The 14,718-nt window shown below is 38.7% G+C and overlaps 1 protein-coding gene across 2 annotated transcripts in view; it reads right to left on the bottom strand.

Annotated features, from left to right (window-relative positions):
- The window catches only part of ppp3ccb (protein phosphatase 3, catalytic subunit, gamma isozyme, b), a 36,065-nt gene that overhangs the window by 2,466 nt on the left and 18,881 nt on the right, over positions 1–14,718 (bottom strand). For both annotated transcript variants that reach the window (XM_074690019.1, XM_074690018.1), the window contains exons 4-12: positions 11,752–11,863; positions 11,506–11,651; positions 10,497–10,636; positions 7,663–7,740; positions 6,580–6,674; positions 6,325–6,450; positions 4,986–5,063; positions 1,903–1,987; positions 1,025–1,122 (exon numbers count right to left, since the gene is read on the bottom strand). In XM_074690019.1, the coding sequence (XP_074546120.1) occupies positions 1,025–1,122; positions 1,903–1,987; positions 4,986–5,063; positions 6,325–6,450; positions 6,580–6,674; positions 7,663–7,740; positions 10,497–10,636; positions 11,506–11,651; positions 11,752–11,863 (958 nt within the window). The remainder of the gene's footprint in view (positions 1–1,024; positions 1,123–1,902; positions 1,988–4,985; positions 5,064–6,324; positions 6,451–6,579; positions 6,675–7,662; positions 7,741–10,496; positions 10,637–11,505; positions 11,652–11,751; positions 11,864–14,718) is intronic.

Consider the following 14,718-nt stretch of genomic DNA (forward strand, 5'->3'; position numbering starts at 1 on the left):
GGCAATGTTCAAAAGGCTAATATGTAAATCTATGTTTTTATGTATATTTTATGGGTTTTTTTTTAACAAACTTTGAACTTGTAAAACACTTAACCTTTATTGCAAAAAAAATTATAAAAAATGAAAAAGCCCTGGTTAAAATAAAAATAATCTTCACATTTTCAGAACCTTCCTGGGTCAAATCTGTAGCTCAGAAAGGCAAAAGTTTGAACACTGTTGGATTCTTTTAATGGTCAAAAGGCATTAATCTATTGATTTCTTCTATCTAGATAATGGTAGATACATATCAAAAAACATTTTTTTTTGAAAAGTAAAATGAAAAGCAAATTTAATTTTGTCAGGAGTCATTTGCCCATCCTTTATTTGTGCTGAGAAACCATATGATTCAGGATTTCCCTGAAGGGGTTTCTCAAGATGCAACAAAAAGTTTTAAGTACTTTAAGTGATACTGCGGATGAAAGTATTTCTGTTTAGAAAAATCAGGGAAAACAATGATGAGGCATCTTATATTTAAAAAGAAGCTAACATTTTCAGTCAAAAACTGCCACCCAACTTTTTTGGTTGGTGAATTTATCTGTGGGATATAAATTTATATTTTATTTTTTTTGTAGATAATTCTGTTATATTGAGAACAGTGCACACATTAATCTGTAAACACTTAAACGAACCATGAACTTTGTTTTGAACACTGGATCATCTCTGCGCTCTCTGCAGCTTGTTGTTTTTAAAGGGCAGCAGACGCTCAAACAGAGCGGTCCTTCAGGAGGGGAGGATACCACTTGACATGTGTGTGTGTGTGTGTGTGTGTGTGTGTGTGTGTGTGTTTGTGTGTGTGTGTGTGTGTGTGTGTGTGTGTGTGTGTGTGTGTGTGTGTGTGTGTGTGTGTGTGTGTGTGTGTGTGTGTGTGTGTGTGTGTGTGTGTGTGTGTTTCTGCGGTTAGTCTCAGTGTGAGTGCAGGCACAGGGTGTTAGTGTTAGCTGGACTCTGTGTTAGTGTCTGGATGCTCGGCTGCATTCACACTCACCGCTCTGCAGAGTACGGCGACCTCCGGACAAAACTCCCAGGGGCAGAGTTCCTGTCGGGGTCAGGCCCTTCAGCTGCAACACGCTCTCATTCTCCTCTCTGACGACACAAACATGGATAGATTAAAACTCCCTCAGAGTGAGCAGTGACCTCTGGCTGGGATAGCTCAGTAGATCAAAGATCAGGTCAGGCCTTCAGGTTCTTAAACTGTAATTATTTTTATTTGTTAGAGGTTTCCAAAATGTTCCTAGGAACAGCTTTGATAGTAAAGGAAGGAATTCTGGGATATTTCTCAATATTGATTAGAAAACAAAGGGAAGTACGGTATTCCAAAATGTTTCTCGGGAAAGATGTGAAGATAAAGGCAAGTAAAAATAAAGGGAAGTTTCCTCAACCGTTGCTCAGAATGGCTAAAGGGACATCCTGATCGATTAGAACCCTGATCACTGAAAACTAAGAAAGGAATGTTAGATAAGAGCCTGTGATGGTTTTCTGGGATATGAAAGAACTCTAAGACATTTTCTGAAAGAGATCATTCATCAGTGAAGGACGAATGATTGTGACACACTTCCACAGAACTAAAAGAGGACGCATGTAAATCAGGAGGAAGTCATTAGCCTTACAGGAAAGTGGAGCGAGACTGAAAAAGCAGAGATTTTAGCGTAATGTCACCTACACAGAGCTTTATATCATAGAAACGATCTTTTTGAACTCATTCAATGAAACAAATGCAATAATCAGTATGAAACACCAAATAAATCTCAGAGGAAAAACACACAGCCTCATCAATCTTCATCTCCCCACTCTATGGTCAAACTGAAGGCTGTCGGGCTTATTTTTCTATAAAACTTTCAAACAGCGAAGGAAAATAAAACCCACCTGAGCACAGAGAAGACTCGAGCCATCTTTCCAATGGCTCTGATCTTATTCCTGATCACCTCCTTCCTGACGGCCGGAGCTCCACCTGGTGAGAGGAATCAAACAGAAAAGGTCAGAGGGCAGAAATCATGAGAGGAATGAGAAAAAGTACACAACAATCAGAGCTCCGTGTGTTCTGCACACACAGCAGGTCACAGTAATAACTCGATGTTTGCTGAGCACACCCACTCCAGATTTACCAAAATCTACTTTTCAGCTTCAGCAGGGACATCTTAACTGTACGGAAATTTAATATAGAAGTAAAATCTGTTTCTGGGTACATATTTATCTGTAGAGAGCATCTCTTCGCTCTCTGACCTGTATTTTTTCTCGTTTCCTGGTTTTCTTTCCCCATTTTGTAGCAGGATACACAGGTTTTTCAACTCACTCAACAGTTATGAAATGTTTTTGGAGGTTGGCTCCACCTGTTCCTTCACTCATGCATGTTGTGTGTTAAGTGCAGATACTGTGCAGCTTGAATGATGTGCTCCTCACTTTGCGCACAGGTTGTTGCTTGTTCAGATTGTTTTTATGTTTCTTCAAGAGCAATGGATCGTATTTATAGTATCACATCTCATTTTGTATCATCTAAACCTCATATCACACGGTCCCATTTCACATCTCTTTGTGTTATCTTATCTCACATCTCATATTCCATAACATGATCCATAATCTCATCCCCCACTACATTAACTTGTTTATTACCATCCCTCATTAAATCATATTGCATGGTATTCAATCTGTCTGACCTTGGATCATATCTACATCTATCTTCCTGTCTTGTACCATCTCAATTAGAGGTAGACCGATATATCGGCCGGCCGATATATCGGGCCGATATTTGGACATTTGCCTCTATCGGCCATTAGCCGTATTTTCTTTTAAAAAGCCGATTTTTGATCCGTTGTATAAAATGACGCAATTTTTTGATCAGGTACAAAAAAGATGAGCGCCTCAAACTTGTGGAACCACTTGGATACATTACATACTTTTGTTCAAATTATATTAATAAGTTTAAATTTCTTTTTTGACATTTTAAGAATAGTGTGAATGTTTACTACTGCTTGTTACATTGTGTGTTTACTCAGACAAAATATTTCATTGTTTTGAAAGCTGAATAAATGTTCAGAGGACTGGACACGACTTGTAATAGATTTCTTTTAGTTGCTCAGAAATTGCTGCGTTTCACAAAAATGTGATAAATATATAATTATTTAACAATCGGCCTGAATATCAAATTGGAAAAATCGGCTATGCATATCGGCATCGGCTGCCCAAATTTGGAAAGCATCGGCATCGGCCCCCAAAAAACCCATATTGGTCGACCTCTAATCTCAATCACCTGGTCTCATCTCATTCAGTTTCAAAGCATATCCTCATGTCTCACAAAAAAATATAAAAGAAAGTGAAAGTATGTTTTCATATCCAAAACAGAGAGAAAACCAGTTCAAGAAATAATGTTCTGGGAGGCAGTTTTCACCAGCTCCTTGTTTCATGCATCCTTCTCATAATTTCATTTCAAATAGTCTCAGACTGCACTGTACTGTCTCGTATTATTACCTCCGCCAAGGAGGTTATGTTTTTGGGAGAGTTTGTCGTTTGTCTGTGAACGACACAACTCAAAAAGTAACGAACAGACCTTGATCGAATTCTCAGGAAATGTTCAAAATGGGATAAGGAAGAAGTGATTAAATTTTGGAGGTGATGTGGATCACCGTCTGGATCCAGGATTTTTTTTAAGGATTCTTTATCATTGTGAGATAGGGCCATTTTCACCATATGTGTCTATAACTCCATGATAAAGGGTCAGATTGCTTTGCAAAACAATACAAGACAAGGTCACCATAATTTCTGACATATGTAGAAGCACGATCCAGATCCTGGCAATATTCTGGATACTAAGATTCAGAATATGAAATATGTACTGGGTCATCATAAATTTCAACACTGTCAGATAACAAATTATCGTACAAACCTGCAACTAACACCAAATTGTAGCAGACAGTCTGCTGAAAGGGAGTATAACATTAAAGAAGGGCTAAAGTGTTGCGCGACAAAATAGCTTGTTCCCACCATAGGAAGTCGGGGGTGACCCTTTGCCCCAAAGTGAAGGGGTTTAAGTATCTTGGGTTCTTGATCAGTGCTATGTCAGGTGGACCTTTGTGGTCAAGAGGGAATGTGATGGTCACTGTGTTAGACTATTACTAATTGCCTTGGAGGAGTTGGATGAGGCAACCTGGAGCGCCTGGGCTCGTTGCTTACAGGGCATAAAAGCCCCAGAGTGGAGCCTGCTTCCTCTCTTGCCTAAACACTGACCAACATTCCCTATTTGTTTGTGCATTGTGGGTGAATTGTCCTCGATTTAAGTTGTTCCCTCTCATATTTGTCATGGCCTTGGAGCCAGGTTATGACAGAAGCGAGGGGTAAAAGACAAATCAGTCAGTCTCCTTTCCAATGAAATGAATTTCCTCACAACCTTTTTCAACTCAGGGCCCACTTTTTAAGTCTTAAACATTTTCCAGCCCATCTCCAATTCAATAAATACGGAGGTCATGCAGGCTATTAATTCAAACCCAACCACCAAACATTTGTTTATCTCTGTCTGATTTTAGCTCATGGAGGATGAGATGCAGGTACAATCGAGCTGAAGGCTATGCAGTGGGTTTTTCCACTCTGTTGAGGATTGAAAATCAATCTGCAGGCAGGAAACATACTTTAGGTTTTCTAAATGACCTCAGAATCGGGCAATGAAGAGAAGCTTTGTAGTGCGTTCAAGGACAGTCTGAAATGAAAGCTTTGAGAGATTTTTGATCAGAGAGATTCTGAATACATGAGTGAGGGGGGGTTAAAGTGAACATGTGAATGTGTTTGACTCAGAGGAGCTTTTATTATTCACACCTTCACAACCGTCAGGTGCAGGGAAATGCATGACGCACATTTCCACGTGTCTGAGCGGAAACTAAGTGTTCACACCTCACCTTCAACCAGCCGTTCGTTTTTTTAATGAAAGGGTGAAATAGAGTGAAGGTGTGATTTTCTCTTACCCTCACATGTGTCGTCCCCTTCTGACATCAGCTCATCGTCAGAGCAGATGTTCAGTACATTCACCAGCATCTCCGTCACTGTGAGGAAACATGACACAACGTCACACACCTTTCTTATCTTTCTCAACACACACACACAGGAAACTCACACAGTGCTTTAAACTGTTCCTAATGAACCAAATAACCACTTAAACGTGAGGAAGCCTGCAGTTTGAAGTCCACTCTTTCAGCGTTCAAGGACAGAACTCTGATCTTTTTCTTTCATTTCTTTTCTAAAATCTTCAGCTAGAAATTTACTTCATGCAAACTGTTCAAAAAACAGTGAAAGTAGTTTTTCTTGCACTTTCATGTATAAAGTCACTGACATTTAAGCTAATTGTTTTTTTCTTTTGTTTGGTTCATTTTGTAAGCAAGTCGTACATTGCTAAACTTTAAATGATAAAGATAGTATTGAAACATAGATGTTTATATTTTCCCCCATTCTTTTTTCTCTGTCACTAATATTTTTTCTTTATTTTTCATTTAACATATTCAACTTTTGCTTGTATTCTCATCTATTGCTTTAACGCTTCAACTTTACCTCCTTAATTTCTCTCTTTATCTCTGATTATCTTAAATATCCTCTTTTGTTGCTTTCCTTTGCATATTTTTCTTCATTTATTATCCTTAAATTTCTTTTTGTTGCTTTCTTTATTTTTTTTTTGCTTTGATTTTTATTGCAGAATTTTTTTTGTTGTTGCAGATTTTTCCTTTATTTCCTTGCTTTCATTTTATGTCTTTCATTGCTGGTACTTTTAATATTTTCTTTCCATTACTTTTTTAATTCCTTTGTGTTTCATTTCCTTTTGTTTCTCTTGTTGTTTCTTTATTTATTTTTACTGCCTATAATCTTCACTTCTCTCTCATTTCTTTTTCTCACCAGTAATTCTCATACACACTTTTGTTCTGTATAATTTAATCTATGTCATTTCAAGGCTTTTTTATTCAATCATTTATTTATTTTAACCAATACAATGAAAATACAATGAACAGGTTACTTAAAGCTCTTCTTAGGTGTTTTTAAAAGGACGTTTTGGAAACTGGACTTGAATACTGCTTTCCCTTTTTAACCCATTTTTGAAATGCTAGCAACAATAAAACTTAGAAACATTTTAAATCCTAAGTTTCTGACAACATGCGAGAAAGATTCCCTCCAAAGAGAGAGCTTTTCGTGTCTATTTGATTTCTAAATGTTAGTTTGGATTTTCCCTGATTTTGTTGCCTAATCACAAAGATAAATATCTGTTAGAGGCAAAGCATCAGCTCCTGCGTCCTCTCTGTCATTAAACCACAGCCTCACCTTTCTCACCGACGAACGGCAGAGACCAGGTGAAGACATCCATGAAGTTGGGCAGCCAGTAGGGATGAGGGGAGCAGTTAAACTGCCGGATGTTCATCACATTATTCTCATATTTCAGCACCGCAGCTGCACACAAAATACAGACACACACACACACATTAACATTTTCTACTTCATTAGGCACTTCCTGCCTCCTGTTGCTAGGGCTTCAAGGTTTCTTTCCTGTTGCCATGGCGGCCGTCTCTCTCCTCTTACCTTTGTTATTGTACACATCCAGGTAGTTCGGAGCAGAGAAGATTGTGATTAAAGAAGGGAAGCCTGTCGTTTGACTTTTCCTGTACATTCGGTACCTGAGGGGCACAGAAACACCCGCACATCAAGGTTAAAAGCTCAGTTAGAGAAATTAAAGGTTTAAAGGATAAAGATGCAAGCTGAGGAGAGGTTTGGTCTCTCGTGTAAACAGGTTTCCTGAACTTCCTCCCTCTGTTTACTCGATACTTTCTGAGTAGCTCTTAAATTTTTATTGGGTTTGTGACTAAATGACGGCAAAGTTTGTAAACTGTGCTGCTGAATAAGAGATTATTCATCTCAATGAGTTATTTTACAGAAAAATAAGGGTTAAAAATACATATTAAGAGTCACAGTTTGAGCAACTTGTGATGTCACACATTGGTACAATTTTGATATATAGCTGTTGGTGGGAATCAAGAACTTTTCAATACAACACAAGCAGGTAAAGTGCATGTTTTTCCAACCTGTAAACTTAATGTAGAGGCCTTTCTTTAAGGTTGGAACGATATGCCATACTGGGGATTCTTTGATATTTACAATTTTTGTGATTTTTAATTTGTGACAGACCATGTGAAAAAGTTTATCGAGGAGGATAATTCCTACAAACTATATCAGGAGTCATACTTTCCCATAAAATGCATATTACATGAGCCAGAGAGAAACATTTCACCCTCTGCTGGAGAAAAGTGGTAACTTTTTTCCAATCCAGTTTATAAACAATGACTGAAATGAATTTAAATTTGAAAAAAAAAATTGAAAAAGAATCCCGATTTGATATTGTCAAACAAAAAATCCCAATACATTGATTTTGGATATTTTCTCCCACCCCTACTTTTCTTAGTCATCATCATTTTAACTTCAATCCCTGTCTTGTTGATTACTTGCTCTTATTTTATACCTTTTCTTAACTTTACAGTAACTTGTCAGCACAAACTCAAAAACCGTCACCAATTTGACAACTTGAAAGTCATACTATATGATTATTTTAGTTGGATGCAGAATAAACTGAGTGTGTGTCTACAGCCTGACGTCAGGTGTGTAACTCACCCTGCATCCTGGGCTTCATGTGCTCGTATTACAGACAACAGGTTATTGTTCATCAGGAAGTCACAAACTGCCGGGTAACTACAGCAAGAGAAAGAAAGAGAGGACGGATGGTTTGAATATTCAAACATCAGGAGAAGACCAGCGAGCCGTTGTGTCAGTTTGGCAAACAGACACAGAGCGATTGTTTCATGTTTGTCCAAATGTTGGTCCACGATGGCGGCTCCCATCCTCCCACAGCGCGGCTGTCTGCACTCACCTTGGTTTCCATGGGGATAAGGAAGGAGCTGCGTTGGAACAAGAGATGCTTAAAAGCGCTAAAATTAGAGATCAATTAAGGTCAAGGCTGGCACGGAGGAGGAAGAGGAGGAGGAGGAAGGTGGAAGAGGAGGAGGTGGTGTAGGAGTTCGTCTGTGATCTTTACAGAAAATGAAAACGTTTAACACAAAGAGAGCAAAGTGGAGGATGATCAGGCTGGACTGGTCTTCTGCTGTTCAGTGATAAAATGTGAACAAACACACCTGCTGTCCCTGAAACACCTTCACATCCTGTCATTTCAGCTTCACACTCAAGCTCTTTCCTCTGGACGTCTGAGACTTCCTGTTTCAGTCACACTCAAATAAGTGAACACCTGATGAATGGAGGTGAAGAAACCAGCGTCACACACTAAAGACCCCCTCGGGACTTCAGTTATCTTATGATTCATAATCTCGACATTTCAACCCCTGATTCCTTTGTTTATCTGCTCCGTGAAGCTAAACAAAGACGTTGTTAGCCTGCAGGTTGAAGCAGCAACTGAAAGGAGCTGAAGATGTTTTCGGGAAGTCTTCAGAGGCTGAAGCTGCTCCTGTACAGCGTTCAGGTCAGAGATTAAACACCTTAAGTCTGAGAAATGTTAAGTGGCTTTTTTAAGTTACTGTGGTGTAGAAAAAATAAAAGAAGAAAACCTGAATTCTAAAATCAAATCTCAGGACTCAAATATTCTAGGATTAAAAACTTTAATCTCAAAGTTCTGAATTCTAATCTTTTAGTTTTAACCTCTATCTTTGAACTTTAACAGAAGGGTCTGCAGAAATTTTCATTACTTGTTAGTAAACAACATTCACACAGGCCACAACCAAAATATCAAAATACAGACAGAAGAGGGCTGTTTTAGGTACACAGACACTGACACGCATAAAGGCCCAGAAGTGACGATTGAGCCAGATTATTCCTGTAAAAGTTGACATTTTAGTTTTTTAGAAAAACCCTGCAGACTTAACCTTTAACGTCAACTGCACATTTAACTACACTCTCCATTATTTGGACAAAAATCTCAATAACTTGAAATGAATCTTGAAATTTTGATTTCATCTCCAAACTTTGACTTAAATCTCTGACATTTAAGTTGTGAAGAAAAAAAAAAAGAAACAGTTCTGAGATTAAAATAAAAGTTTTAGGATTAAAGTCAGAAATTCATGGAAGAAAATTACCAAAAGTTTAAACTCTTTGATTAAAGTAAGACCAAAGTCAGAGGTCCAATAATAAAAGTCAGAATTCAGGGTCAGAAAGTTAAAATTCTCTGATTAAAATCAATGTTTGGAAAGTAAACTTTGTAAAAAGTCAAAAAATCTTAAATGAAATTTAAGAATTGGACGATTGAAAGTCAGAGTTTTATAATTGAAGTCCAAATAATATGATTTAAGTTTTAAATCTGCAAGTAGAGACAGAATTATTCAGAAAACACTCAGAATTTGAAAACTGAAATTGAAGTCAGATTGAAGTCTGACTTTGATCTCAGAATATCAACTTCAATCTCAAAAATATAATTCAGGAGAATGTCAGAACTTTTAGGTGGATTTCTCATAGGTTTTCACTGGCCTTTCCTCCAAAAAATACATCTCAAGTGGTGTTAATCCTATTCTGTACCAACCACCACAGATCTTATTTCAATAATCAGAAGAAGGCAGTTCACAGAGGTTAATAACTCAGGTTTCTCTGTCCATGCTGTGTTCACTCATACTGAGGATGTTTTATTATCTGAGTCACGTGTTGTAGTGAAATAAATGAACTTTACTCCTCTGGCTGTAAAAAAACACTTCCCAGTGTTGCCGTCTTTAACTTTTTCATACATTCTGATTTTTACTGTGCGAGTAGTGAAACTTTTACACTCTCCTCCAAATTTAACAACCCTCCTTCTCAAGGAACAAAAGCTGAACAGGAGACTGGTTCAGTTTCCTCAATCTCAGGCTGCAGAGAATCAGCACTGAAAACTTGTGAAACTGATGTGTGTTTTACCCAATTTACAGTTCACCTCTTCCATTCACAGCTCAGCGCCTGAATCGTGAGTGGGACATCCAAAAACATGCGTCATGTTGTTTTTTGGCTGCTGTCACAAACACAGGTAAAGCCTTCTGCTCTGGGAAACACTTCAGTAAGAAGCTGCAGGTATAAAACGAGCTGAAACCGGGAGCTGCTTCAGTCAGAGGGTGGGAGCTAAAAAGCAAGTGTGCCATGAGTCTGCAGAGAAACAGAGTCGCTGTGTCACTCCTCTGAGTCATTCCAACGCTGGCTTCCTAAAACAAACCGGAGCAGGATAAAAGAGGCTTTAAACAGCAGCTGCTCCCCTCCCTCTGACCCCCATGTGGTGTCAACACGGCACATTCAGCACAAATATTAAGACAGGCCACAGAATGCTAATATTTATGTTCAGTATCAGTGTAACGCCGGGTTTAAGCTGGCTCACTTATCCAGAGATAAGCCATTGTTTGGAGAGCTTTAATCAGCTCAGATTAGCGCTCAGGGAGCTTTTCCTCCTCTTTAAAGTGAAACCATCTCAGAGTCAGAGTCCGTCCTACCTGTAGAAATAAGAGCAGCCTCTCACACTGTTGTGGCAGAAGTGTTCCTGGGTCTTCTCTGAGCCGTAGTCCTCCCCCGGGTCCGACCACAGCAGGTCGCACATTGGACCAAATGCAGGAGGCTCTTTGAACCGATCCAGCTTTGCACAAACACAAACAGAGACACAGATTGGGCTGAAACCAAGACCGCACTGCAAACAGAGTCTAAGTCGACCCAGAGGATTTATATTTACCAATTAAACAACAATAAACAACCAAAACCTCTGGAAAAACTCTCTGAAGGCACTTGGTTACTAAACAAAACCTGCACACCTGGAACTTTGGCTCATGTCTCAACATTCCTCAGGTTTAAACCTCAAGTTTGCAATTTTAGCAGATGTGCAAACCAAAATAAAACCTGTGAGGAACCGTACCAAACAAGTTACTGATAAGACCTGCTTTTTTTCTTTTTTTTTGTGATTGTTGTTGCAAGACAACATTTAATTAAACTTAAATAAAACTCTACAAAATCATATTTAATTAAATTTAACAAAGCATATTAAAAAAAAATAACAAAAGCAATAGAATAAATTAAGTGAAATTTTACCAAACAAAATTAGAATTTTAAAAGTACTATAGAATTCAAGAAAATAAAATACAATTTAACAAAATAAAACCCCCAAAATTTGATCAATTTAAACTGAATCAAATATAACAAATTTAAACAAAGTTGAACAAAAAGTTTGAATAAAATATAATTAAAAAAATAAAATAAAATTTAACAGAATCAATAACATTGAATTTAATAAATAACAAAAGAAAAAAATAATAACAAATTTAAATAAAATCAAGCAAAATGAAATGAACAAAAATTTCAACAAACTGAATAAATTGCATTGACTTCAGCACTTTTTCACCACTGTTTGATGAGGAGTAATTTAAAATTTACCATTATCTCCTTTCAGCCATGCTTTCAGCAGTTAAATAACTCTGCCCTCCTCCCTTCCTGGGTCATCCCACTCCCTCTTACCTTCCGAATGTCATCCAGGCAGGTGATTTCAGGGCTCAGACCTCCGTGCACACACAGGAACTGCTGGTTGAGAAGAGCAGCCAGAGGCAGGCAGTCAAACGCATCCATGCAGGCGTCGTACACACGCTCAGAGTACTTTATTTTACCTGCACAGGGAACACAAACACACACAGATCAGTACAAAGAAATAAACAGATTGTCCACAGTGAAGTATTTTAAAAAAGAACCTGAAACACACAGACTCACACTCCTGTTTGAAGGTGAAGTACTCTGTGAGATGCCGGCACTCGTGGTTGCCTCTGAGCAGGAAGAGGGTGTTAGGGTGGTTGATCTTCAGAGCCCACAGGTAGAGGACACACTGCAGAGAAACACACACAAAAGAGGTGAACACTGGATGTATTTCTATCGGTATGCAATGAGAACGCAACAGATTTCTTGTTGATTGAGTCGATGCTTTTGAAAACATACATCCTGTTTGGCATCGTAAACTGGTTCTGTGGATCCTCTGATAAGATCCTCTGAAAAGATCTAGATTTACTGGTCCAAGCTTTGTTTTGGAGAAGAAACAGAGGCCTCGCAAGATGGTCATGCTCAACCAAAATCCTTACTACGAAGAATGCTTAAAAAGCAAGATGTTTAAAGTCTAAAGTCTCCATTTCTGCTACATGATGAAGGAGAAACAGAGCTGTGACCAGAAACACTTGTCCTGTATGCTCTTTAGTCTCATTTAGCAGAGAATTCATCTGTGTAGGCATATCTGCAGACACTCTCTGTAAGGAGCAGGTTATAGGCTCAGGCATGCATGAATAAAAAGAGAAGTGAAGGCCTCCTGCATCATGAACCTTCAGCATCTTTTTATCGTGTTGATAACAACCTCCTAAATGTGCGTTTGTTTTCCTTAAAGAGCTCCTGCACGACTTCCAAACAAACCCACTCGCTCAGCTGTCACTCAACCCCCTCCGTGTTTTTGTGCAGCACTGAACCACCTGTTAAAATTCAGCTTTTTATTTCATGGAGGCGGCGAACAGGAGCCGGATCAGACCAGCTGTTCATCCAGAACCCAACAGGCCGGCGGCAGAGGAGAATAACAAGAGGATGGGTTCACTCTGCTGCACCATTACATCACTGGGTAACTGCAGAATTGTCGCAGTTTCACCAGGACGGAGCATGAAATTTTTACAGGAGGGGGAAGAAATGTGAGGATTTGAAGGCCTCTTTCTGATACAGCTCACTTTGTTTGGCTTCACGATGAGGAGAGAAAGACCTGTAGAGAAAACTCTTTTCTTTTTCTTTACAATTTAACATATTTGTTTCTCAGTATATAAACTTGCAATGCTATGTTCATGTCCAGCATGGAAAATCGCCTACTCTTAAATCCCTCACCATCACAAGGATGCATTAAGGTACCTGAACATGGTACCTTTTGATTTTACAAAAAAAAAAACGTGACATGGTGCACGATGGGAGTTGTATAGTGTTTCACCTTCTTTGTGGTTTTCACGTGGCTCTTTGTTACAAAGCAAAATCAGCTTAGTTTCAGAGAAGGCTGCGTGCTGCTAGTACAAAAACGGACTGCAGTGTTGTAGCTTCACCTTGTGGGATCGTCAACTGCACATTTAACTTCAATCTCCATTATTTGGACAAAAATCTCAATAACTTGAAATGAATCTTGAAATTTTGATTTCATCTCCAAACTTTGACTTAAATCTCTGACATTTCACTTTCGAAGAAAAAAAAGAAACAGTTCTGAGATTAAAATAAAAGATTTAGAGATTGAAGTTAGAAATTCAAGGAAGGAAGTTACGAAAAGTTTCAACTCTTTGATTAAAGTAAGACCAAAGTCAGAGGTCCAATAATAAAAGTCAGAATTCAGGGTCAGAAAGTTAAAATTCTCAGATTGAAATCAATGTTTGGAAGTAAACATTTTAAAAAGTCAAAAAATCTGAAATGAAATTTAAGAGTTCTACGATTAAAAGTCAGAGTTTTATAATTGAAGTCCAAATAATATGATTTAAGTTTTAAATCTGCAAGTAGAAACAGAATTTCTCAGAAAATACTCAGAATTTGAAAATTTAAATTGAAGTCAGAATTAAGTCCGACTTTGATCTCAGAATATCAACTTCAAGTTCGGTTGATCAGTTCGGTTTGGTATGGCACCCCAATGGAAGTGGGATGGCTCGTCTCGATTATTTGGGGATCTGTCCCAGGATTAGTCAGTGGTAACGCCACAAAATGAGTGCCATACAGAGATGGACCTAACTTGGTGGAAACAGGGCTTAGCATTTTAAGTATTCATGTTTAGACCCCAAGCTGGCTGAAGAAGGATGCCCCAAAGACGCAGCCATTAAGACAGTGTAAACAGGAAGCATTACGGTGAAGAGTTGTCAGAGATGGGGGACCAAGATAACCAGTATTGTGGTTCAGCCCTGTAGTTTATTTGTGTTCCTCTGTGCACAGGGAGGTAGAGCCTTTAGTGATCAGCTCCTCTTCTTTGGAGTAATGTACAGTCGGGGTCCAGGAGGCAGACACCCTTTCTACTTGTCTTTGCATAATCAAGTCTTCAAAACTGTTCAGTAAAGACCAGGATTTAAGTAAAATGAGGATTTGTCTCAGTGCTAATAAATATAAACACTGAATAAAGGGCAGGGTGTGGTGTGTGAAAATGTGTGTTAACGTGCAGAAAGGTGTGAAGTGTTGCAGAGAGGCGGGGTGTTGTACACAAAGATAAATAAGGAGTTATTATTAAAGGTGGACTCAGACTGATGCTGATTTAATGGGACCTTACATTAATGTTCCACAGCGCTCTTTGGATTATATTCCACTCTGGCTCCTGAATTCATCTCTGCTCTCTTTATGAAATCTATGCAGACAGCTTTGTTGGTACATTTTTGTGTACAGGGGCATGCTGGGTAAACTGCCTTCAGACTTATATAATCTCATTATCCAGACCTCCAGCAGTTTCTTCTTTATCCGAGCCTCGTTTGAAGCTGCTGTGGCTGAGGAATGAAAGCGCCTCGTTGAGCTGGGTTCAGTCTCCTCTTGTATTTGATGTCTGCGTTTCCCCGTCTGTTGTTTTTATTCATTTCTGACTCTGACTGGTCTGCCTTTCACATCATCTCAGTGGAGTTTTGGGGAGATGAAGGGTAGATTGCAAGGACGGAGATGATTTTTTGGTTCCTGACAAAGAATCTGCACAACGGGAGAAACACTAAA

This window comes from Halichoeres trimaculatus, unplaced genomic scaffold, assembly GCF_033239565.1.
Source record: "Halichoeres trimaculatus isolate MK-OKI-2021-1 unplaced genomic scaffold, fHalTri1.1 fHalTri1_scaffold_16, whole genome shotgun sequence".
NCBI classification, from domain to species: domain Eukaryota; kingdom Metazoa; phylum Chordata; class Actinopteri; order Labriformes; family Labridae; genus Halichoeres; species Halichoeres trimaculatus.